Source organism: Talpa occidentalis, unplaced genomic scaffold (genome assembly GCF_014898055.3).
Source record: "Talpa occidentalis isolate TD23 unplaced genomic scaffold, MPIMG_talOcc4v2.1 talOcc4.9, whole genome shotgun sequence".
NCBI classification, from domain to species: Eukaryota; Metazoa; Chordata; class Mammalia; order Eulipotyphla; family Talpidae; genus Talpa; species Talpa occidentalis.
Genome location: NW_023605305.1, coordinates 72075065 through 72099848, shown reverse-complemented (window position 1 = coordinate 72099848; position 24784 = coordinate 72075065). Strand labels below are relative to the sequence as shown.

The window sequence follows — 24784 nt, the reverse complement described above, 5'->3', positions numbered from 1 at the left end:
TAAAACACCTACGTGATAAATTATCTTTCAGTTTTATGGTATTAAAAAACTGTAAACAAATTTAACCTCGTACATTATAATAGAACATAGAAAAGAGCAAAATTTCCAAGGAAATATCTTAAAATTGTATACCTCTTTTAAAACAGTCTTAAGAATGCCATGGAGACATCAAATCTCAATCTGTTATTATATCTAAATGAAATGGAATGCTCACCATCATATTTAGCAATTTCATCATCAGTGTCATCTTTCTTGGCTTTGGATAAAATCCACCTGTAATTAAGACAAACCCCCAAGTTAAGACCCACATGATACTTGGCCTATGAAAACAACGTAAATAATAAAAGCAGGATTTATCCTGCTCTTCTTAACCTACTTAGGCTCTCTACTTTCAACTTTTAAATCTGCCACAGAAGTAGTGATAATATACTATACTCAATCCCTCACATTTAAAAATTTAGGGGTTCTCATCAGACCTAAAAGGAACTTTACTGTGACTATTTCATTTTATAGATAAAGAGTCCAGAGAGATTAAGGGGCTTTCCTAAAAATCAGGAAAAAGATTCAATTTCAAGAAAATTTCAAAGTAAAACTTGAATACCTGTCTACTTTATAAACCTATAAGAAAAATACAAAGCCATGCAATAATTCCACTTTCTGTTTTTAAGATTCAAGAGGATAATTTTCTTTCCAAAGAACAAAATATAGGGTGGATGTGGCAAAGTTATGTAAGAGAGAAAAACATGTTCCAAAGTTACTGTTTCTCTAACCAGGCATGGATATTGGAAATATAAAATAGTTATTTAGACATAAATAAGATGCTATCCCAAAAGGAACTCATTATTCTATCTTAAATACATGATGTTTGCCTCTAAGATTTTTCCCCCCAGGAAACACTTACCCTGATAGAGTTCCTCTATCAAAGGAATCGACAAAATATACTTCCCCTGTTGGAACTGGAGCTTTATAGGTAACCTGTGTTAAATATTAAAATGAATTAAAATTAAGAAATTTTCAGCAACATTCCTTTCTTAGAATTTATTGTCTTGATTTGCTTTGAATTATAAAACTTTCATGGCTGACTCTCAAATTCAATACATATAAGTTATCTATGGAAAGAGATAGCAAAGGCTACCAGAGAGATACATAGTTAAGGTAACTTTGCTTTCCCTTTACAAAGGATCCAAATTTACCTTTATCCTTTAATTATGTCTAGAGTAAAAGGAAGAGATTCAAAGACTAAATTTCAAACCTTGGGAGATGGAGGAGTGCTGATATCTGGTTTCGGTTTTGAGTCTTCCACCTCTTCAATGACATCATCAAGGGCATCCTCAATATCAATAACATCGTCTTCATGTCCATCATGAGCCTGAATGATAGTCGTTCCAAGGACTAGTAATATACACAGCAACCATTTCCCTTCCATGATCTACATATAAAAGTAAAGCAAGTTAAATGTGTTGCCTCCTTGGGCCTCCCTGGTGGCGCAAGGGGTTATGTCTCAGCACTATGAAGCTATCCACAGCAGGAGTTCAATCCCCAACCAGGGAGCTAACCCACAAGGCTCAGCACACCTCTCCTGTCTCGCCCGCTGCTCCCCTCAGCAGTGTATTTCAGTCAATCCACCTGTTTTGTTTCCCACTCTAGTGAATCCGCTCACCTCCCCCCACCTCTGGCCTGTATCCCAGGTTTTGTATGCATAAATAAATAAATCTTCAAAAAAATGCATTGCCTCCTCCTAAAAATTTCAATAGCCACTAATCCCTCACATTTAAAAATTCAGGAGTTCTAATCAGACCTAAAAGGAACTTTATTGTCACTATTTCATTTTACAGATAAGGAGTCCACAGAGATAAAGGAGCTTTCCAAAAATCAGGAATAAGATTCAATTTCAAGAACTTTCAAAGTTAAACTTGAACACCTGTCTCCTTTATAAACATTGGCCACACAGATAAAAAGTGTTCAAATATAATTTCAAACTAACCCCTTAAACTTGTAAAGAACTTTACAATGGACAAAAGCCCCTCTCATGTATTTATAATAAGTACTGATCTATACATTGCAATAAAATAACAGAGGAGTTAACATTAAAAACTTAATAGATTATTGCTGTTGTTCAAAGATAAGTGTATATAAATTTCAAATTTGTATTTTAAGACTCAACAAAAATATTAAATGAAGGATCTCTTTTTTTTTAATATTCTTACTTTGTCAGTCACCTTTGTATTGCTATTATTCCCCTTAGGTGCAGCCTTCCCTCCAAAATTCCACCCAAGAACTACCACCCTGCTCCACTGTATCTCCCTCCCCCACTCCCATCACTCCAACTCCTCCCTCACTGCACATCCCAGATTGATGGTGGGTCAACGCGCTTTGAAGGACCTGCTACTTTTATCTCTATTTCTGTAAGCACTTAAAGTGACTTGTACATTATATTACACTGCCTGCTGGTAGTAGGTCTTTTTTCCAAGGACCAAAGAGTTAAAGACAAAAAACTGAGTCTCATGGATTCAAAATGATTTCGTGGCAGGTAGTATAGTCATTCTGCATAAGGAGTTCTCAGAAGGACAGGGGTGATGGCTGCACAAGGAGAAAGTTCTTAAAAGTCCCTGAAGTGTACACTTAAATAAGAGTTATGATGGTAAATCTTATCTGGTTTTGCCATGGTAAAATAGAAAGGATAGAAAACTGAGCTTTGTTATTTTGGTCTCATTGTTTACAATGATTATCTTTCTCAGGCAAAATCCAAAAACTTTTTAGAGGAAAAAAGTGAGGGGCTCCTTCATAAACTTAGATGGCCCCAATTCACAGCCATTGTTGCCATTTTGAACAATTTAAGTTTCAAAAATAAATGTAAATCAACTTATTCTAATGCTGTATTTAACTCAAATTCCTTATAACTCTAGAACCACACTTACATATCATTTGGTACTATTTCTTTTATTTATATTTCTTAGGACTGTGCTCACAAAATGAAAGAAGGTAAAGGTCACTGGATTCCTAAATGCACCTTAGACAGTGAGAAAATAAAAGTCCTCTTTCCTTTCACGTTTGGGCAGAAAGGTTTCCGCTAAGAATGGCGGCCAGAGTTATCAGAAAACACACCATCAACATTCACAAACCTATCTAGGAGTGGGCTTCAGGTAGCACACTCCATAGCCCCTAAAAGACATCTGTATATTTACAATGAAGGAAATGTGTGCACTCCAGGTGTGCGCACCAACACCAGGCTCAACAAAGCTGTCTGAGCCAAAGGAATAAGGTATGTCCATACGGTATCCACTTGTGGTTGTCCAGGAAACATGAGGATGAAGATTTACCAAATAAGCCTTATACATTGGTTACCTACATACTTGTGATAACTTTCAAAAACCTACAGTTAATATGGGTGAGAATTAACCACTGAATATCAAAATAAAGTTACAAAACTGCCCAAAAAATAATGCTAAATAAAATCACACTTTCTTAGGACTGAAACTAGTTTTTAGAAGAAACTCAATGTCAACTTTCTAATAGGGTTTCTCATATACATAATACCAGTAATCTTTCAGTTATTCATGGTAAAGGTTTCTATTTTCTTTTGTGGAAAAATGTAGAGTAGCACAGCAATACTGCTTTGTTTGACAATTTCAAAAAGAGTCTTTAAAACTAAACAGACTGATGCAACACTTTTATTTAAATCAACTCTATACAACTCCCAAGTTCTCTCACAGGAACAATGCTATAAATGGTAGCTGGAATTCCTAGGGATAAACTACAAAATCAAAATTAATCTAAAACAAGACACGGTTACAACTATAAATTTTAAAAAGAATTAACAAAATAAGACTAGTAGTAATAAAGCACAAAACTAATAGATTAATTAGGACTAAGTGTTGGTGTTAGAATTACAACACTTGCTCAAGGAAAAGATAATCAGGTAGATCGTTCCACTGGGTTAGCTACTTACCTACTGATTTTTTTCCTCAATTTTTAATTTGGTGATATATTGTTGTTATGAAGTGAATTGTGCTCCCCCTAATGTTGAAGTCCTAACTCAAAATGTGACCATATTTGGACACAGGGCCTTCAAGGAAGTAATGAAGATAAAATGGAAGTCATAAGGATGTGTTTTTAATTAACAGGACTGGCGTCTAAGAGATAGGTATCAGGTGTGAGAGTGCAACAGATTAAAGTCCATGTGGGGACACAACCAGAAAATGGGTCCTCTGCAAGTCAAGGACAGATCTCACCAGAAACCAACTGCCAATACCTTGCTCTTGGACTTCCAGCCTCCAGATGCCAAATTACAATAATATATTTTTGTTGTTTCAGCTACCCAATCTGTGGTATTGTTATGGTAGCCTGAACTAATAAAAATACCATCCCTTGGGCCTCCCCTGGTGGAGCAGCGGTTGGTTGAGCGCTGGGCTGCGAGGCTGCCCGCAGCCTCTGCAGTACCGGTCAGTACCGGTTTGTTCCACGGCCGCTGGCGAGGGTCCCACAAACAAAACAAAACAAAACAAAAAAACAACCATCCCTTGGGTATTTAAGGATCATTATGGGTAGCAGTGCTTCTCAAACTTGAATGTGCAGTAGTATTGTTAGGGGGAAAAGGAAGTCCTAAAGCTAATTCCATATAGGCTTTGTGGACTCCACCCCCACCCCAGGCCAAAGCCAAAGCCACTGGGAACCCCAAATCCCATCACCACCAAAGGGAAGGTGGCTGGGACCTGAGGGCGGGGTTAAGCAGCCAGTTTGGTACAAAGCCAGACACGTGGGCTTTGGAGGGGTCCTCCATTTTGGCTCCCCGCCAGCTCGCAGCTCCGGCCAGCTCGGAGAGTGCTTTTTGGGTTTCCAGGTCGGCGGATCGGGTAGGACGCATTAAAGACTTTATTTCTCTATTTTCTCCCTGAGTTGTACATTTTCCTTATTTCCTTTTCCCTTGTAAATAAACCTTTTATTAACCTTTTGTGTGTGCCTGTAGTGGAGTATTAATAAGTCCCTTGTAAGCGTGCGGGTGAGGACCCACAGCCAGGCAACACATTCAATATCGGGGCTGCCCTATAACAGTTATCACACAGGGGGCTTTAAAATAGATTATCTCACTGAGGTCTGGGCTGGACCTCATGTCAGAATTCACCTTTCCAGTCAGTTCCAGGGAATGCTGAGGCTACTGGCTCAGAAGTCACACTTTGAGAACCACTGGTTGGCACTAATGAGTAACACATTTGTGCTTTGTTTTCCAGTTTGTAAAGCACTTTCACATACATTGTTTCATGTAAACTTCCAGTGAGGTATTACTCTGATTTTATTTTACACATTAGGAAATAAAACAGTGAGATTAAAATGATCTACTCATTATCAAAACTAATAAGTGAAATTCAAAGGCTCCAAAGTCTTCCTATTTCTATTATCCTAGACAAAATGTTACTGTGTGGTTGGATACTGAGGAAGTGTGACAGAGACAGGAAGACTGGTCAGGAAGAGCACTGAAAGGAGAGACCTGCAAAGGGGATTCAGCTAGGTTTGGTGAGACAGGCTGCCACTACAGAACATCTAGCCCAGGCTGGTGGATGATGGCAACTGAGGGCAAAAGAGCACTCACGTGGGAGAGGGAGAATGGCCCCATTGAAAGGAAAACAGTTTTCTGGTATCCAAAAGGCCCAGGGCCCTCTCAAGAACCACAGGAAGGTTCCAGCAAACTCAGGAAATGCACATCTCTCCCACCACCATTTCTCAGACATCCTAAGCTGCAGAACCTGTTTTTTCAGGTAAGAGAAGGCACTCTAGCACTCATTTGTTACTGTTATATTATGCAGAAAGTTAAGGATGTGAGGAACCAATATTGCCAAAACACAACAAACTATTCTCACAGCTGTGCACTTATAAGGCTCAGCCACTGCTAGCTTCATACAAATTGTTTTAACAACTGTAACTTGCCAATATGCCCAAGAAAATGCTGTTGTCAATGAGCCTATATTCTATAGTTTCAAGAACCACTCACTATTAAACCAGATTAAATGTTCCAAGTCCTTCAGAGACTTACAAGTCAAGAAAAAAAAAATTTTTTTTATAGAGGCATGTTTTTCATTTATTTATTTATTTTGTTTTTGTTTTGTTTGTTTTTTGTTTATACATGCACTGGGTACAGTCAGAAGCTTGGGAGGGCGAGAGAATTCACCAGAGCCAGAGCGGGGAGCAGAGCAGGCAGAAGGACCGAAGTACACTGCTGAGGAGAGCAGCGGGCGGCAGGAGGGGTCTGTGCGCCATGTGGGACCCTCCTCCGGTGGCCGGGGAGCAGCTGGGGATCGAACCGGCGCCACAGAGGCCGCGGGCAGTTTCGCAACCCAGCGCTCAACCGCTGCACCACCGGGGAGGCCCAGTCATTAAGGTGATCTCAATTTTGCTTCATTAATGGAAATCCACATACCAAGAAACAAAACTCCCCCCTTCCCATTTCATTTCCCAAAGGTATCAACTGTTGATTGGGCATATAAAAAGGATATTGCATTATTATGCTTTCCAGAAGCACAAAAGGAAATTAGGTGATGATGGGTTTATGCATTTTTACACACAGTATCAAAGCAAGCAGTATAAAAGAAAAAAATTGTTATACTGGACTTTATTGAAACTAAAATCAACTCTGTGAAAGATGTAAGAGCAGCAGGACTATGCAGGTGCCTTCTCTTCCTAATAAACCTGTCCTTTTAAAATGTAAAAAAAGGGGGACCTCCCTGGTGGCACAAGGAGTTAAGACACAGCCTATGAAGCTATCCACAGCCACTGCAGCACGAGTTCAATCCCCTGCCAGGGAGGAGACCCACATGGCGCAGCAGACCTCTCCTGTCTCGCCCACTGCTCCCCTCAGTGTATTTCAATCAATCTGCCTGTTCTGTTCCCCACTCTGTCTTTGGTGAATCCTCTTACCCCCCACACCTCTGGCCTGTACCCCAGTTCTTGTATGCATAAATAAATAAATCTTTTTTTAAAAAGTTTTTAAAAAATAAAATAAAAAATGTGGGGAAAAAAAGACTTAAAATCAAAAGCCAAATCTAGGAAAAAGTACTTGCAAAACACATTATCTGTTAATGAAGTGGTACAAAAATATACAAAGAACTCAACAATAAAACAAACCACCTAATTTTAAAATGTGCAAAAAATCTGAACAGCTATCTCCCCTATGATATTCATATAGAAGATAAACATGAAAAGATGCTCAATATCACTTGCCATGAGGTAACTGCAAATTAAAAAACGAGGGCCTCCCCGGTGGCGCAACGGGTTTAGTCTCAGCACTATGAAGCTGTTGGCAGCCACTGCAGCCCAAGTTCCATCTGGGCCAGGGAGCTGGCCCACAAGGTACAGCAGACCTCTCCTGACTGGCCCACTGCTCCCCTCAGCAGTGTATTTCAACCCACCTGTTCTGTTCCCCACTCTCTCCAGTGAATCCTCTCACCCTGGCCCCCATACCTCTGGCCTGCACCCCAGTTCTTGTGCATAAATCTTTAAAAAAAAAAAAAAATGAGATACTACCACTGTACACCTATCAGAATGGTTAAGGTACAAAAAAGTGGTAAAGACATGAGGCAAAAAAAACTCATTTACTGCTAATGAAAATGCAATAAGTCACTTGGAAGACAGGTTGGCAATTTTTGCAAAGTTAAATGTAGTTTTATTATATATGACTTGGCAATTGTTCCCCATAGTACTTACCCATCAGCTGACACAAATGCAGGCAAATGTTTATAGTTTTATCCATAATCACTCAAATTTGAACCAAAATGTCTTTCAACAGGTGAATGATTAAACTGTAGTACACCCATATAATGAAAGTGTTCAGCAATTTTTAAAAAATGAGCACTCTAATCACAAGACTTGGATAAAATCTTAAATCCACATTGCTAAATGAAAGAAGCCTGTCGGAAAAGGCTACATACTGTATAATTCCAATTACACATTGTGCAAAAGGCAAAACTAAGATGCAATACAAAAATCAGTAGTAGCAAGAGTTTTGGGGAAAGACTGCCAGGTTAACTAGTCAAGCCCAAAGGAATTTTTAGGAAGTGGAACTATTTTACATGATGCTTTAATTATGGACACATGACAATCAGTGCTTTTTTTTTTTTTTAAGATTTATTTTTGTACAAGAGCTGGGGTACAGGCCAGAAGTGCGGGAGGGTGAGAGGATTCACCAGAGACAAAGCAGGGAGCAGAAGAGGCAGATGACTGAAATACACTGCTGACGGGAGCAACGGACACGACAGGAGAGGTCTGCCACTCCATGTGGGAAATCTCCCTGGCCAGCAGGAAATTGAACCTGCGCTGCAGAGACTGTGGACAGCTTCAAAGCACTGCGTTCAACCCGCTGTGCCACTAGGGAGGCCTCCAGACAGTGACTTTTAATATACAAAAATTTAAAAATTCATTTAGGTGAAGTGATCCAAGGATAGCAGGCAGAATGTGACAAAACAACTGTCTTACATATATATGAAACCACCTCAAAGAAAGGGAAGATAATGATGATGATCACCTAAATAATTCAGCAATGAGTGGCATCTATAAAGGTGAACTTTTCTAGTTCAGTTGTTTAACACGGATGTGCAGGTTAACCACTCCTATACTGCTATACAAAAGGGCTCTAAACAATGTCATTTCATGATAAAGTTGAGTAGAGGAAAATAAATTGGGGGGGGGGCATCATTTGCACATTCTTTCCATGTTTGTTCAAATTTTCTCCACACAGATCCCAAAAATGTGCATGTGAGGGTCACTGTCATATCTAAATTGTCTGTGTGTGCCCTCAGATGGAAGGGTGTCCTGTACAGGGCTGGGTCTACCACTTGTGACCCTGAATTGGAATAATGAATGATTACAAATGATTGTTTAATATTCAAAGTGTTTTAGATATTTATTTAGAAGCTTGTTGATGTTTTTGTGACCAGAAATATGCCATAGGAACTTAACTCTGGTATAAAGTGGTATAAGTGGTAAAATTGGTTTATTTATGTTTCATTTAAAGTTGCAGTTTCTGGGCCTCCCTTGTGGTGCAGGAGGGTTAAAGTCTCAGTGCTGTCAAGCTAACACCAGCTACTGTGGCATGAATTCGATTCCCGGCAAAAGAGCTGACCCACTGGGTGCAGCAGACCTCTCCTGTCTCACCTGCTGCTCCCCTCAACAGTGTATTTCAGTCAATCTGCCTGTTCTGCTCCCCATGCTGTCTCTGGTGAATCTTCTCACCTTGCACACCTCTGGCCTATACCCCAGTTCTTGTATGCATAAATAAATCTTTTTAAAAAAAGAAAGTTGCAGTTTCCAAGAACCTACGGGCAACATTGAGGACTTTCTGTAATTGTATACTGGAACAAAACAATTTAGTAAATGGGTGATGGACAGTGGGAGCCACCCTTTACAACTTGGGGTGTGGGACTTCAAAGATAAAAAAGGTAAAAAAGCTAAAATAATCCACGTTAATAAGAGCTGGAGATAATGGTATGAACTTATGTTTAGCTTATTACATAAAGTTACGCATAGTAATGTTTACAGATCTGTTAGTACCAGTTAGCATGCACACATGTATTTCTTTGCTGTGTCAGCTGAGAGGACCTAAAAAAAAAACTACACCCAGTACTAAGAAATACATCTAGTACCAAGATCTTGGTTTCTAATATCTCTAACAAAGGAAATAGGACTCCTTAGAGAAAGTCCTGGCTGATCTTAGGATTGGGGCAGGAAATATGTAAGACATGTCTAAAGCATTTTGTAGTGCCAGAAAGGAAAGACCACAATAGCAGGGGGTATGGCAAAAGAAAACAAGAAAGCTCTGCATGGCCAAAACTGGGATAATATGAGCAAGAAACTAAGTAGTATTGCATTATATTCCAGAGAATAAAACAAGTACCCATAAACTAACCTATACTAATATAGTTATATGACCAAATAAATTGATGGGGGAGGATAGACAAATTTCCCATGCAGTAATGTTCTAAGTAATCTATGTAGATACTCTACCTTCACGGTAGAGTGGTGCATTAACTCTCCACTCCTTCTATGTGGGCTGCATATAGTGATATCCTTCCAAGAGGACAGGATGTGAAGAGAAAAACAGGAAATTTACAGTGGAGAAACCTGGCAAATACTATCTCAGCTGGGCTTATCCAGGTCAAGACCAACAGTGGTAATACAATGTAATGAAAACAGTACTTTAACCTCTGTGGTCTTCCTCCCAAAAATCTGTTATCCCGAGGCCTCCCCAGTGGCATAGTGGTTGGGCGCTGGGTTGCGAAGCTGCCGGCGGCCTCTGTGGCGCAGGTTCGATCCCCGGCTGCTCCCCGGCCACTGGAGGAGGGTCCCACATGGCGCGCAGACCTCTCCTGCTGCCTGCTGCTCCCCTCAGCAGTGTACTTCGGTCCTTCTGCCTGCTCTGCTCCCCGCTCTGGCTCTGGTGAATTCTGTTACCCTCCTGCGCTTCTGACTGTACCCAGGGCTTGTATAAACAAACAAACAAATAAATAAAAATACATGCCTCTTTAAAAAAAAAAAAATCTGTTATCCCTAGTCTAATCATGAGAAAAGCATCAAACAAATCCAAGAGGGACAGTCTACAAACCAACCTGACCACTAGTCTTCAAAAACACCAAGGTCATCAAAAACAAGTGTTTAAAAAAAGGCCACAGCCAAGAGCCTAAGGAGACCTGATGACTAAGTGTAATACGGTGCACTATCACAGGAAAAGAACAGAGCGGGGAAAACACAAGAAATTTGAATTAAATATAGTATTGGCTAATAATCATGCATTACCATTGGTTCATTAATTGTAATAAATGTATCACACAAAACAAGCTGTGCATAATCGGGAACACTGGTTGTAATATGGTAAACCTCTGTACTATCTTCATATAAATTTAAAACTGTTCTAAAAATTAGTTTATTAAAAAAGGATGTTTCACTATTAGATCTTAAGTGGTTGATCTCCTCAACCCTCCAAAAAATTCCCTGGGGCTAACTATACTACAGGAATCTAATCTAACTCTCCCAATTGAGAAGAAACTAAGGTCCTGAGATTTGACTTGCCAAAAATCAGTAATTGGTAGACTCAAGATCAGAAATGAAGGTTCCTGTTCCCCAACACAATGCACTCTACTTCTTAATTCCATACTGCTTTTGTCTTAGACACAAACTGATTTTTCTCATATTTTAATGCTCAGGATTTCAGTTTTCCTCTCTTGGTAGAAAAATTACATTTGGTTTGAACATTTACAGAATTCTCAACAGGGAATATACTTTTCTGTCCTCATCCACTGTTCCTAAAATTATCAATAGGAAATAAGAAACAAGTAGCTCAAAAAGAAAGCAACAATTCTTTAAAAAACAAACAAACAAACACAAACTTCCAACCCACTTCCCTGAAGCCACAAAGTGGTCCCTAGATTTGAATAGCTGAGAAATAAAAGTGAATAAAGCTATTGGCGTTATACCAAGTAACACTTTTTTTTTAAAAAAGATTGATTTATTTATGCATACAAGAGCTGGGGTGCAGGCCAGAGATAAGGGGGTGAGAGGATTCACAGAGACAGAGTGGGGAGCACAACAGGCAAACTGACTAAAGTACACTGCTGAGGGGAGCAGTGGGCGAGTCAGGAGAGGTCTGCTGTGCCATGTGGGTCACCTCCCTGGCCGGGGATCGAACCGGCGCTGAAGTGGCTGCGGATAGCTTCACAGTGCTGCCTCTTAACCCCTTGCGCCACCAGGGAGCCCCCACCAAGTAACACTTTCTTGAGCTAAACAACTACTTACCACATTTCCTAAAGTCTTTTCTGCTTCATAGTTCACTGTGCTCATATGTTAATTCCTCCAGGGCAACTTCCTCAAATTCCTAAATGTCCTTAGAGCAGTTTCCCCCTATACTTTTGTTTTTTGCTTGAATGCAATCATCATTTTCTTGGAACACTTCATTTTATAGTTTTTAGAAGCCATTTTCTTTTTTATCTCTCCTGCCTGTGTCTCATACTTTTAATCACTGTTGCTTTAAATTTAACAGCAGAATTTCTCTGAGCTAGGATGCAAATGCTGGGTAAATGTATTACCTCATAACTAGCCTACCCAGTGTTCACAGTGGACCCTTTCAGGATACTGTCTTGGCAAATTTACAAATTACTGCAGGCACGGGGTTAAGCACCACAATGTGAAGCAATCCGCAGCCTCTGCAGCACTAGTTGGATCCCAGGCCAGGCAGGGAACAACCCACATGACAAGGCAGACCCCTCCTGTCTCACCCACTGAACCCCTCAGCAGTATATTTCAATCAAGTCTGCCTGTTCTGTTCCCCATTCAGTCTCTGGTGAATCTTCTCACTCCCTGAATCTCTGGCCTGTACCCCAGCTCTTGTATGCATAAATAAATAAATCTTAAAAAAAAAAAAAAAGAAAGAAAAAAAGAAATTTGAACTTGATGCCGCAATCTACTTTCCTTCTATTTAAAAAAGGATTTTGTTTCATTAAGCAAATGTAATTATTTGCCTATATCCAGGGTCAGAGAACTTCTACCCTCTGTGAGTACATGAATAAACGTAAACAAGGTCAAGAAAACAGGAACTGAATACCTGATCATTTATAATTGTCTTTGTGGAAAGACAAAGTGTTTGCTCCCAAAAACAAAGCAAAATGTCCAGGTCTTGAAATCTGAGGGTCAGAGGAATCTTCAAGAGCAGAGAATCTATTCACTTTTACTATTTCAAATTACTCTTTTAAAAGACTGAATGATCTTGAATTCTAGACCTGAAAGTTTCCTAGTTTAAAACTGATAATACAGGTTTCCCTGGTGGGGCAGCGGGTTGAGCACAGTGCTGTGAAGCTGCCCACAGCCTCTGCAGCACGAGTTCGATTCCCGGCCAGCCAAGAAGTTACCCACATGGCACGGCAGACCTCTCCGTTCTCGCCTGCTGCTCCCCTCAGCAGTGTATTTCGGTCCATCTGCCTGTTCTGCTCCCTGCTCTGTCTCTGGTGAATCCTCTCACCCTCCCACACCTCTAGCCTGTACCCCAGTTCTTGTATAAAAATAAATTTTTAAAAAATAAATAAATAAAACTGATGAAACAGAAAACCAATTCCTCATACACAAGGCAGCACAGGTGGGATAACCTGTCAAGTCTGAGAAACCTGGGTCCAGACTCTCTAGATATTCTCTGGTGCCTTAGCTTAGTGAACTTCCAGGCATCTTTCCCTGTTTTGCAGATAGGTGGGTTACAGTACCACTGGCTCAAAAGTTTGTTGTGAAAATATTAAAAGATAACACAAAGCCTATCAGACTCCAGTACTTCATATGTACACACAAATGGTTTGTTCTTTGATACACAATTAGTACAACCACAGTGAAAACATTTTCCATTCTCATAATGAACCCAAAGGTCTAATACCATGCCCATTCCTCCACCATACTTCAACAAAGTTTAATGATTTTAACCAATAAGAAAAACTTCCCTCCAATTACACTGTGTGATCTCTCCAACTCCTCCTTGCAATGGTGTATATAATTTTAGTATCTGGATATGGAAACATCCATGTTTATCTGTGATTTTTTTTCCTCAGCTCTGATGACATAGTTTCCTTTATAAATTTTCCTAAATTTATTTTTGGCCAATGACACTCCTGTTTCCATGCACATTCTAAGAAAAGGCAGTTCATATTGAACAGTATACATTTAATAATGTATGAGAGGGACTCCCTGGTGGCGCAGGGGTTAAAGATAGCGCTATCAAGCTACTGGCAGCCACTGCAGCACAAGCTGGCAAGGGAGCAACCCACATGGCAAAGCAGACCTCTCCTGTCTCACCCACTGCTCCCCTCAGCAGTGTATTTCAGTGGATCTGCCTGTTCTGCTCCCCAATCTCTCTGGTGAATCCTTTCACCCCCCACACCTCTAGCCTGTACCGCAGTTTTTGTATGCATAAATAAATCTTTAAAAAAAATAATAATATATGAGACTTCAAATGGATACAAGAGAGTCTATTAAGAAAAGCAGACCCAGACAACTTTTGTACATCCACTTTAGGCTTGGGCAGACACTAAAGAAATACTGAATTTACCACCTCTAAAAAATAAATAAAACTAGAGGCAAAACTTTAGCCTCAAATAGTATTTTTAAGACAAATGGAGACTCAAACTATTTTAAAGGCTATTAAGTTTAAATTTTTGTTTTATATTTTTTGGTTGTCTATTTTTGCATCTTTTTTCATACGAAGTACTGGTCTATGGTGTTCTTTTCTTTTTAATTATTTATGCATACAAGTGCCGGGGTACAGGCCAGAGGTGCATGGCGTGTGAGCATTCACCAGAGACAGAGTGGGGAACAGAACAGGCAGAATGACTGAAATACACTGCTGAGGGAAGAAGCAGGCGAGACAGGAGAGGTCTGCTGCGCCATGTGGGTTTCTCTCTGGCTGGCCACGGATCGAACTCGGCTGCAACAGCTTCAAAGCAAGGTGCTTAATCCCTTGCGCCACCAGGGAGGCCCTATGATGTTCTTTTCTGAAGTCTGTCTAGTTTTGATTTGAGGATACTGGCTTCACAGAATGAGTTGGAAAGTTTTCTACCCTCTTCTACCTTTTAAGAGAGTTTGTGGAGAACTGATAGTAAACCTTCCCTAAATATTTGGTAGAATTCACCAGTGAAGCCATCTGATTCTGGGCTTTCTTCAAGGGATTTTGACTCCAAAGAAGTTAAGAAATTCCAACTCTTAATTTCTTTAAATACACAGGAAATTAAAGAGAAAAAAGGCAGTGTGTAATAAAAAATGAGTCTTTCTTTCATGTAGGCTATCCCGTTAATGTCCTTTTCAAATTTTAAGTGTGAGGGTTTGATACCATAAGTTATCTAATTCAGTCTTCACAAGAACCCCAGGAGGTCTGTCATCCCCATTTGACAGACTACAAACTATGGCTGAGATGTTACAGAATCTATCTAATATCTAAGGTCACAGTTGGACATATACTATTATGAACAGGTCTCAGAAAGTCACAATCCCTCATCTGCTACATAATAACTTGGCATACTGGGTGATTTACTAACCTCAGGGCCTCAGTTTCTTCATGTTTAAAATTAGAATTAAAAACATATGCTTCTGGGCCTCTCTGGTGGCACAGGCAGTTGAGTGTGGCACTATGAGGCTGTCCAAGGCCTCTGCAGCGTGGGTTTGATCCTGGCCAGGGATTTGCCCACAGGACCTCTCCTGTCTAACCCACTGCTCCCCTCAGCAGTGTATTTCGATCAGTCTGCCGGTTGTGTTCCCTGCTCTGTCTCTGGTGGATCCTCTCACCCTCCCGCACATCTGGCCTGTACCCTAGTTCTTGTATAAATAAATCTTAAAAATAAAAAATGCTTCTTAGGGTTGTTGTATAAACAAAATGCATGTAAACGGTCCCTGGTTTATAATGTGAGCTCAAATTAGCAATGATTTCTACTATTACTAGGCATTCCCCAGTGCTGCCGTTTGAGTTTTAATAGTTCTAAAAAAGTTTTAAGGCAAATAAATGAAGTCTTAAATTGGAAAGGAACCACTTAAAAGGAATTTGACGCTAGTCAATGACAAGCCTTTCTTTAACTACTATTTTAATCTTCTGATTTTGTACATATATATATACCTAGTAAAAAAATAAAAGCATTTTGGAGGTGGAGAGTACAAAAAAAAGTCTAAGTGGTCATTATTTTAAATATTCAATTCATTTAAAAATAAATCCACACTGCCTTTAGTTTTTACTTTTGTTTTTCATTGACAGGAACATTACAACTGCTTTTCATAGCACTTCCCTTTTTGCTATATAAACTAAGTAGGTCTAAGATGTAAAAAATTCAACACATAGAAATTCTCTTAAAAACAAATTCTCCAAATGATTTTCACAACTCACAGTTACACTTAAAAGTATCGATACATCTGATGCAGTTAACATGGCACTTTAACTGATAAACTTCTACAGGAAGCTATTTAGGTTACATTTATGTCCAGGCACTTTTATTTTTCCTATGACTTGTTATGGATTGCTAACACTTTTCAAAGGACATATTCAGAATTTGTCCCACTCAGGTGTCCCCTGATGGATAATATACCCCACTATGGAAAGGTACCCAGAAGACTTCTCATTTCCATCTTAAAGAGATGGTGATTCATTACCTAGTTACCATGCTGGGCCCAGAATTCAAGTCTCCAGAGCCAGCAATTATCCTTACCAACTGTCATTTCATCCCTTTAAGCTATCTTGCAGGACACAATGAACTCTGTAACTAAATGGATGCAACAGCATGACTGCCAGAACTGCAGCAAGAACTTCTGGCAAGACATTGACTCCCAGTGGTCCGTGAAAGATAATGCATAGTTTAAGTGTTGAGTTAAGATAATATGGTGGGAAGGACTTGACACCTATTTTCAAATAGGTTAGAAATTTTGTGATATTCACTCCAATACCCACAGCTCACTCTAACTTCCTCATGATCCAGTTACTGGGCTGCTTGTGCACCCTGCATGGTGCAAAAGAGAACTCCCACACAGAGTTCTTTACCTCTGCTCAAAGTATAATTATAACAAATGTATAACACATAGCAGCGCTTCTATTCATGACCCTCAAACACCCCTGGAAAAAAACTGAGATACAGGAAGAGTTTAAAGATCAATACAATTTTTTTCCCTTCAAAAAAGAAAACTTAAAAAAAAAGGGCAAAAATGTTCTATTTCCTAGTTGAAGTAAAGAGACCTAAGTGTAGTTCACCTTTGTCCTCTCAAGCTTTTAATATTCAGCTCAGTTTAACTTCCCTCAACCAGCACTCACTTGTGTCATGTCCAGCAATAAATCCACTAGGTGTAGATTCTTCCTCCCACTGCCATAAATGCGGTTTCAGGCCCTGGGAAAAAGTACTTAACTGATTTTAAAGAGTAAGATTCAGTGTACTGAACCAACAGCATTAAGGTTATAATAATTTATTGCAGTCGTTATCAAGCAGTTAATTTGTGTCTGATTTCCCTCTCCTATTTTATGAAAATCTTAATTTAATTCTAACAACTTCATCAAGTAATCCATTATTAGGGGAGAACTGGGCCACAAGAGGTAAGTAAATTGCCCAAACTCACATAGCAACTAACAGTGGTTGAAGAACTTGAACCAAGGCCTTTACCTTAACCGCTACCCTGCATTACCAAAACTCCCTAGCCCTTAACTGTATCCCAACGTGATCCTAAAACTAATCTCATGACCTTGGGCCAGTCATTTCATATCTCTGGGCCTCAGTTTCTTCCACTATAAAACGGCCTGCCTACAGTGAGATTCTGGGTGTTTTCTTGCCAAATGAATTTGTGACTGGGTTACTCAACCCTGAAACAGGTATAAATGTTAAAGCTGAAGTTTATCAACCACTGCCATGTTCGAGCACATTCTCCTCACTCTTCAAGGTGCTAGGGTACAGTCTCCACTCTGCGGTCTTATTTTCAAATACTAAAACTGTAACGTTAGTCCTAAATATTACCTCGCAGTCGCCTTTCCCCATTACCAGGAGGACCGAGTGGGCCCGATCCCACTCCAGACCACTAGCCGCTTACTGCAGCTCACGACGCCGCCCACCAGGCAGCTACTTGATAGCTTAAGAAAGCCCTAGAAGCAAAGCCTTAGGAAGAAGTTCGCTTTCCCAGAGGTCAAGGGAAGCTCTAGGGCACCTGCCACGCCTCCCGACCCCGGCGGCGCGGTCTGGGCCTGATTCCCCTACCGAGACCAGCCGAGTTCGGGCCTCGCCCCTCACAGTCGGCGCCTCCGCCCGGGCCTGGGCCCTCGAAATCCAACACGACCCTTCAGTCTAAGCCACGCCCGGCCCCTCCGCCGCCGCGCCGCACACCCAGGGCCCCCGGAGTCTCCACAGGCCCGAGGACACGCGTAGGCCTCCGGTCTCACCTCGAGCCTCCCGGGAACCGCCGGCGGCTCCCGCGCCTCCTCCCGCCCGCACACCTGGCCCCGCGCTGCAGTGGAGACAGCGCCAGAGGCCTCCCGACCGTCACGTGCCGCAGAAGCAAGAGGCCTCGGCTACAGCTACGGCCGCGCGAGCTAGCCCCACCGCTCGAAGCCCGGCCCTGCGTCCGCCCCTCGCTCCTGAATAGCTGCAGCCAGCATCAAGTCCCGCCCCCACGCGCAAGCGCTGGGATTCGGTTGGCTAATGTGGCCATCGCTCTACGTACCTTCCCATACGCCCCCTAGGGCTATTCTTCGTGGAGTGTGAGGACTGGCTGAGAGTAAGGCAGGAAGTGGATGTTGATTGGGCGGGAGAGGAGCGAGCCGGCCGCGGTGAAATCGGGTACCGTGGGCGTGCGCGCTCTGGGGCGGGGCCCGCTCGGCCCGCTCGGCCCGCATTCCCGCGCCGTGTCGCCCTGGTGACTTAGTGGGCTAGCTGCCCGGCCTTTCAACGCAGCTCATTGGTCCTGCGCCCGCCTCGTCCCTTCCGCCCCTTCACCCCCATCCTCTCGTTCCGGAGCCGAGAGCCCGTGAGGGGTATCCGGGTGCCCTTCATTAAGGGGGCAGCTGGCAGCTGGCAGAAAGGGTGGGAGACCCGGTGGGCCCTCGGGACAAGCCATTTCCTCAGTACTGGACCCCGACGGGGCGCAGCTGGAACCCAGTCCGGGCCTGGTGTCTGCTGCACCGCTCCATGGAGCAAGGCGCCACCGTCGCCGCAGAGTCATGGCTCTGGGCCCAGGAGTCCACAGCCACTGCGTTACCCCACATAAAATACTATAAACCGAGGTTATTTCAACTTTTAATTTCCGATGTTTCCTGAAGTAAAATAGAAGGGCACAGAGACACTGACAGGATTGGAGAGAAAGGAGTGGTGTATAGTGGAAAGATTTAAAATAGACCACAAATTTTGTAACATTTTTAGCAGTTTTCAATATGCCGACAAACTAAGAAAATGAAAGTGGCCCACGGTGTTTTATTTTAGATCTCTGTAGGTCCTGTTCTGTCATCCATTTGTTTGGCTACCTAAAGGTTGACTCCTAGGCTGGAAAAAATTAGAATCGGTGTATCCTAGGAGCTAAATTTATTCCATCTTGTCTCCTTGTAAGGGGAAAGGAGGAGTCAGGATTTGGTGTTTGTGTGAGTACAGTGTTCTCCAACACTCATTCCCCAAATTTGTATAAGAGAATTTTGTTTTCCTGATTACATGGAGAAGTCGATTATCAGAATAATACTCTGTTCTGGGCTGTGAATAAAAGACGAAATGCTGTAGTACCTTTTGGGACAAATGCTAAGTGAATTAAGTTAGAAATTGAAAGACAATTAATTACCAGATGGTTTCACTCATTTGTTTAATATAAATAACCAAAGAAAAAGAACCAGTAAAACACAACAAAAATAACTCTTAGACTATGTGAAAGATATAGTGGGGGAGTGGGGAGGAAAGGGTGGAGTCTATGTCTGGGTGCCAAAGCCTAGGGCTGAAGATCCTGCTAATGATCCTTGAAGGTATTTTTTGGCTAAAGCATAAAGGTTTTCTTTTCTTTTAAGATTTACTTATTTTGCATGCAAGAAGTGGGGTACAGGCCAGAGGTGCAGGAGGGGAGGAGTGTGTGTCAGTGGATTCACCAGAGACAGAGTGGGTATGTAACAGGCAGACTGACTGAAATACACTGCTGAGAGGAGCAGCGGCGGAGACAGGAGAGGCCTGCTGCGCCCTATGGGTAGCCCCCCGCCATCCGGGCATCGAACTCGTGCTACAGAGGCTGCAGAGCTTCATAGTGCTGTCCTTAACCCCTTGTGCCACAAGGGAGGCCCTAATTTGGTATTCTTGTTGGGTTCTGGTTATAAGGAATGAACTCATTCCTTTTTTGATGAAAAAGAACCAGTAAAAAACCTGGAGAGAGGAAAAGGGGCACTGCCTAACTTTATGTCATTGGGAGCTGGGAATTGGCATGGAGGTTGTTCTTAGCTTTCAAAGTCACCTGGACTCTGTACATCTGCTCCATCCGCCCCACCCCCTCATCAGGCACTTGTACTCACTACCATTTTATGAGGTTTAACACACCTACCAGTTCCTCTTTACACATTGACCACTCAGTCCCAGGACCAACTGCAGTTCTTTATGTATTTGGGAGTATTGTATACTTCCAAACTCTCCTGCAGGTGTGGAATCTCCTCCCCACTGCTGGAATACAGTAGGCAAATGACCCACAGTATCCACTGGCTGCTGCCCTCTTATGCTAGTCTGCATGGATTACTCTTCAGGCACTGTCCTAGGATCTCCCTGTACTTCCTGCTGGATTTGGATCTCCCGTTTCCCAAATTAAAAAATTCAGTTTTATTGTACAGTTCCATGGTTTTGGTAAATGCATAGTACACATCATGTGACAACTCAATAAAAAAAGTACAGAACATCTCTAATTCCCTGGAAGTTTTTTCTTTCCCCCTGAAAACAAATCTGTCTTCTGTCACTACTTGCCATATCTTTTCTGACACCACTTCTGCCCATTCAATTTTGACACTACCCAGGACTGCAGCCTCTACAGTTTTCAGGGCTTAGTCCTGCAAGAGTGCCCCACCTCCAGATGCTAGTTACAATTAGGCTATCCAGGTGACCCACATATATGTCTATCTGATTTGAAATTTGGGGAGCTCCCGGGACCTTCCGCCCTTAGGTTCCATGATGCGCTGAAATAACTCACAGCACTCAGGAAAGCACTTTACTCACAATTACTGGATTATAAAAGGAAACAACTTGGGAACAGCCAAGTGGAAGACACACATAGGGCAAGGCAATGAGGGTGGGAGACAATGCGTGTGCAGAGCTTCCATGTCCTCTTTAGCGCGTTGGTGTGTGAGCAAGCCAGCAGCTCTCTGAACACTATTGTTAGGGTTTTTTAATGGAGATTCCCTTAGTAGGCATTACTGATCAAATCATTGACCACGGGTAATTGCACTGAGTCTCCAGCACCTCTTCCCTTCCTAGAGGTAGATGGTGAAAACACTTGGTTTGATTCCTCTTGCAATTAGCCCCCATCCTGATGCTTTCTAGGGCCCTATCAATAATCACTTTATGAGCACTAACTCAGGTGCGGTGGAAAGGGACTTATGAAGAATAAGAATGGCACTCCTATGGCTCAGGAAATTCCAAGGGTTTTAGGAGCTCTGTGGAGCCCAGAACAAAAACCAAATATATTTATATTGTACCACAATTCCCTATCAGCAATTTCCACTCAATTCCAGCCACCATGGTCGGGAAAAACTTAGCTGTTGTTACTATAGGTAAGTCTTTTCTAGAGTTTCATGTAAATAGAATACTTGGGTCTGTCTTCTTCCACACAAATACTGTTTTGAAATCCTAATCTATATTTTTTTAAAGATCTATTTATTTATGCATACAAGAACTGAGGTACAGGCCAGAGGTGCAGGGGGTGAGAGGATTCACCAGAGACCGAGTGGGGAGCAGAACAGGCAGACTGACTGAAATACATTGCTGAGGGGAGCAGCGGGCAAGACAGGACAGGTCTGCTGTGCCCTGTTGGTAGCTTCCTGGCCAGGGATCAAATTCAAGCCCTGGTGGCTGGTGATATCTTCATAGTGCTGACATTTAACCTATTGCACCACCGGGGAGGCCCCTAATCTATGTTTTTAATACTTATCAGTAATTCACTACTTTTAATTGTTGTGTAGTGCTCTATTGCATGAGTATGCCATCATTTGCTTAACAGAACAGACACTGGAAGAAATTATTTCTGGAAGTGCCGGGTCCTGCTGCCTGTCACTACACATGCCAAAGAGCAGAGACAGAAATTTAATGTAGAAGAAATGCTTTTATTGGGCCTCCCTGGTGGCACAAGGGGTTGAGCGCAGCACTGTGAAGCTATTCGCAACATCTGCAGCAGGAGTTCAATCCCCCAGGCGGCCAGGAGCTACCCACATGGCGCAGCAGACCTCTCCTGTCTTGCCTACTGCTCCCCTCAGCAGAGTATTTCAGTCTGCCTGCCTGTTCTGTTCCCCGCTCTGTCTCTGGTGAATCCTCTCACCCCCTGCACCTCTGGTCTGTACCCCAGTTCTTGTATGCATGTAGAGTAAGGTAAAAAGTATCAGGCTTTTCTGCCCTCCCGCCATTAGGATGGATGACGGAACCCTGTGGTCCTGAATGCATGCCTGATGGCGGGCACCTGGAATAGGGTGTGGGCCAATGTAGATGGGATTCACCATAGGCTAAGACTGGGCTTTTAAGGGCGGCATCATGGGGACACCAGTAGAAGCCAAGAACGAATGGAAGCCAAGAGAAGAAGAAAAGTAGAGAGAATGCCAGAGAGCCCAGATAGAGTGAGGATTTGCTGGGGGCTGGGAGGCTGCCAGCACCCCTGCCTGCCATATGCCTGGTAAATCTAAATAAAAGACCTGCAAAAGCCACTGAGGACTCTGACTCCTTTAACCAATCTGCTGGATCAGAAAACCTGCTTGGTGTCCTGTCCTGCCCTTTACAATGCATAAATAAATAAATCTTAAAAAAAAAAAAAAAACTTTAAAAAAAAGAAATGCTTTTATTGAGGCCTTCCTGGTGGCATAAGGGGTTAAGTCTCATCACTATGAAGCTATGGGCATTCACTGCAGCATGAATTTAATCCCCGGCCAGGAATCTACCCACATGGCGCAGCAGACCTCTCCTGTCTGGCCTGCTGCTCCCCTCAGCAGTGTATTTCAGTCAACGGGCCTGACCCAAACTCTTGTATGCATAAATTAATAAATCTTTTTTTAAAAAAATGCTTTTTTTTTTTTGTGGGACCCTCCCCGGCGGCCGGGGAACGAACCCGAACCGGCGCTGTAGAGGCTGCGGGCAGCCTCGCAGCCCAGCACTCAACCGCTGCACCACCAAGGGAGGCCCTAAAAAATGCTTTTATTTAGATAGTTGGCCAGTGATCTAAGAACAGTGTGCTTATGACCCTGAAGAAACTGTCCTGCCATCTCATCCTTGCTGGCTTTTTTATAATGAGTTAGATAGTCATAAGCAAACAGCCTGTCAGAACAGCCCATCACAGTAGATGTTTCTGTTATTCTTCACGTTCAGCCCCCAGAACTTATTATTATCTGCCTCCCACTTATCCTGACCCTACTAAATTCCACTCTGCTGATCCTGGTTTATTTCTGATGGTGTCAATGTCTGGCACTCCTTCTGGCATCAAAGCAAGAATTTTAGTTTAAAGAAAACAGATCATTAACCATGAAATGTGTCCATGCAGCCTCTGCTAGGTGTGCAGACCCTATAGTAGGTTTGGTGCCTTTCCCCTCCTCCCTAGTCCCTTATCAAAATCAGAACCACCTGTTTGTTCTCTTGGCAACAGACACCTGCCTGTTTCCAATCTAGGGATATAAAAACTGATGTGAACATGGTGTATAACTCTATAGACATTTTCAATTTTTTTCTTAATAACCAGACTTCTCCCTTTTTCTTAGTTTACTACCTCAATTGGTAGTTATATCCCCTTGTTGCTTACTGGAAAAGGTTGTGTACTAAATTTTGGTTTTGAAATCTTGCAAACTAAGTGCATTCATAATGAACCCCTCTATCCTACCTTCAGAGAGTTGTCTTTAACTTAACTGAAATATAATTTGCATGCAACAGTTTGCCAGTTATAAGTAAATTACTATAAATTATAGTACATTTATAGACTTCACAATCGAAAATTTTTAGATTTATTTATGTATACAAGAACTGGGGTACAGGCCAGAGGTGTGGAGTGGGGTGAGAGGATTCACCAGAAACAGACTGGGGAGCAGAACAGGCAGACTGACTGAAGTACACTGCTGAGGGGAGCAGCAGGCAAGTCAGAAGAGGTCTGTTGCGTCATGTGGGTAGTACCCTGGCCGGGGACTGAACTCGTCCTGCAGTGGCTTCGGATAGCTTCATAGGTTGCGTGTTAACTCCTTGCACCACGAGGAAGGCCCCATTTGTTTTCATTGCTGAATAGTATCCCATTGCATACATATACCATTTTCTTTTTTTTTTTTTTTTTTTAAAGATTTATTTATTTATTTATTTATACAAACACTGAGTACAGTCAGAAGCGCAGGAGGGTGAGAGAATTCACCAGAGCCAGAGCGGGGAGCAGAGCAGGCAGAAGGACCGAAGTACACTGCTGAGGGGAGCAGCGGGCGGCAGGAGAGGTCTGCGCGCCATGTGGGACCCTCCTTCGGTGGCCGGGGAGCAGCCGGGAATCGAACCGGCGCTGCAGAGGCTGCGGGCAGCTTCGCAACCAGCGCTCTATGGCTGCGCCACCAGGGGAGGCCCATATACCATTTTCTTTATCCATTGAACTGTTGATGAATATTTAGTTTTCAGTCTTTGGTTGTGATAGGTACTGCTGCTACGAATGGAATTTTTCTTCTTTTGGTTATTATGTAGTAGAATTGCTGACTTGCATGAGAAGTTTATGTTTAACTTTCTTGAGTGGCAGCTCTATATTATATTTCACTTCATTGTCTACACTTGCTAATGTCTGTCTTTTTAGTTATAGTCATTCCAGTGGATGAGTAGTGGTATTTCATAGTAGTTTGTTTCAAATCCAGTTACCCACTCTGAGAGTAAAGCTGTTCATTTGTCCCACCTATCCTGTCCTGATACAATTATCCTGCTGACCAAATTACAGGACTATGAGGAGCCCAGAGCAAAAGGCTATAGGGTCTCACTGTCCAAGTGTTCAGTTTTCATGGATAAGCTCTTCTAAATTTCTTGTTGCTTATTTTCCAGAGTCCTAATTTTTTTCTCTAATCTTTCTAAAAAATTTTACGTTACTATTTTCTTACAACATTGTTAAC

At 42.2% G+C, this 24784-nt stretch overlaps 1 protein-coding gene across 4 annotated transcripts in view; it reads right to left on the bottom strand.

The window, feature by feature from the left end:
• The window catches only part of CANX (calnexin), a 35551-nt gene extending 17498 nt beyond the window's left edge, over positions 1-18053 (bottom strand). The window contains exons 1-5 of one of the 4 annotated variants that reach the window (XM_037498190.2): positions 17906-18053; positions 16796-16868; positions 1253-1429; positions 902-975; positions 215-273 (exon numbers count right to left, since the gene is read on the bottom strand). In XM_037498190.2, coding sequence (XP_037354087.1) covers positions 215-273; positions 902-975; positions 1253-1429; positions 16796-16804 — 319 coding nt within the window. In that variant the 5' untranslated portion in view covers positions 16805-16868; positions 17906-18053. Of the gene's footprint in view, positions 1-214; positions 274-901; positions 976-1252; positions 1430-3949; positions 4345-16795; positions 16869-17723; positions 17748-17905 lie in introns of those variants that run through there. The other 3 variants (XM_037498191.2, XM_054690856.1, XM_054690855.1) reach the window with 3 other exon arrangements.
• Between the last annotated feature and the right edge of the window lie 6731 nt (positions 18054-24784).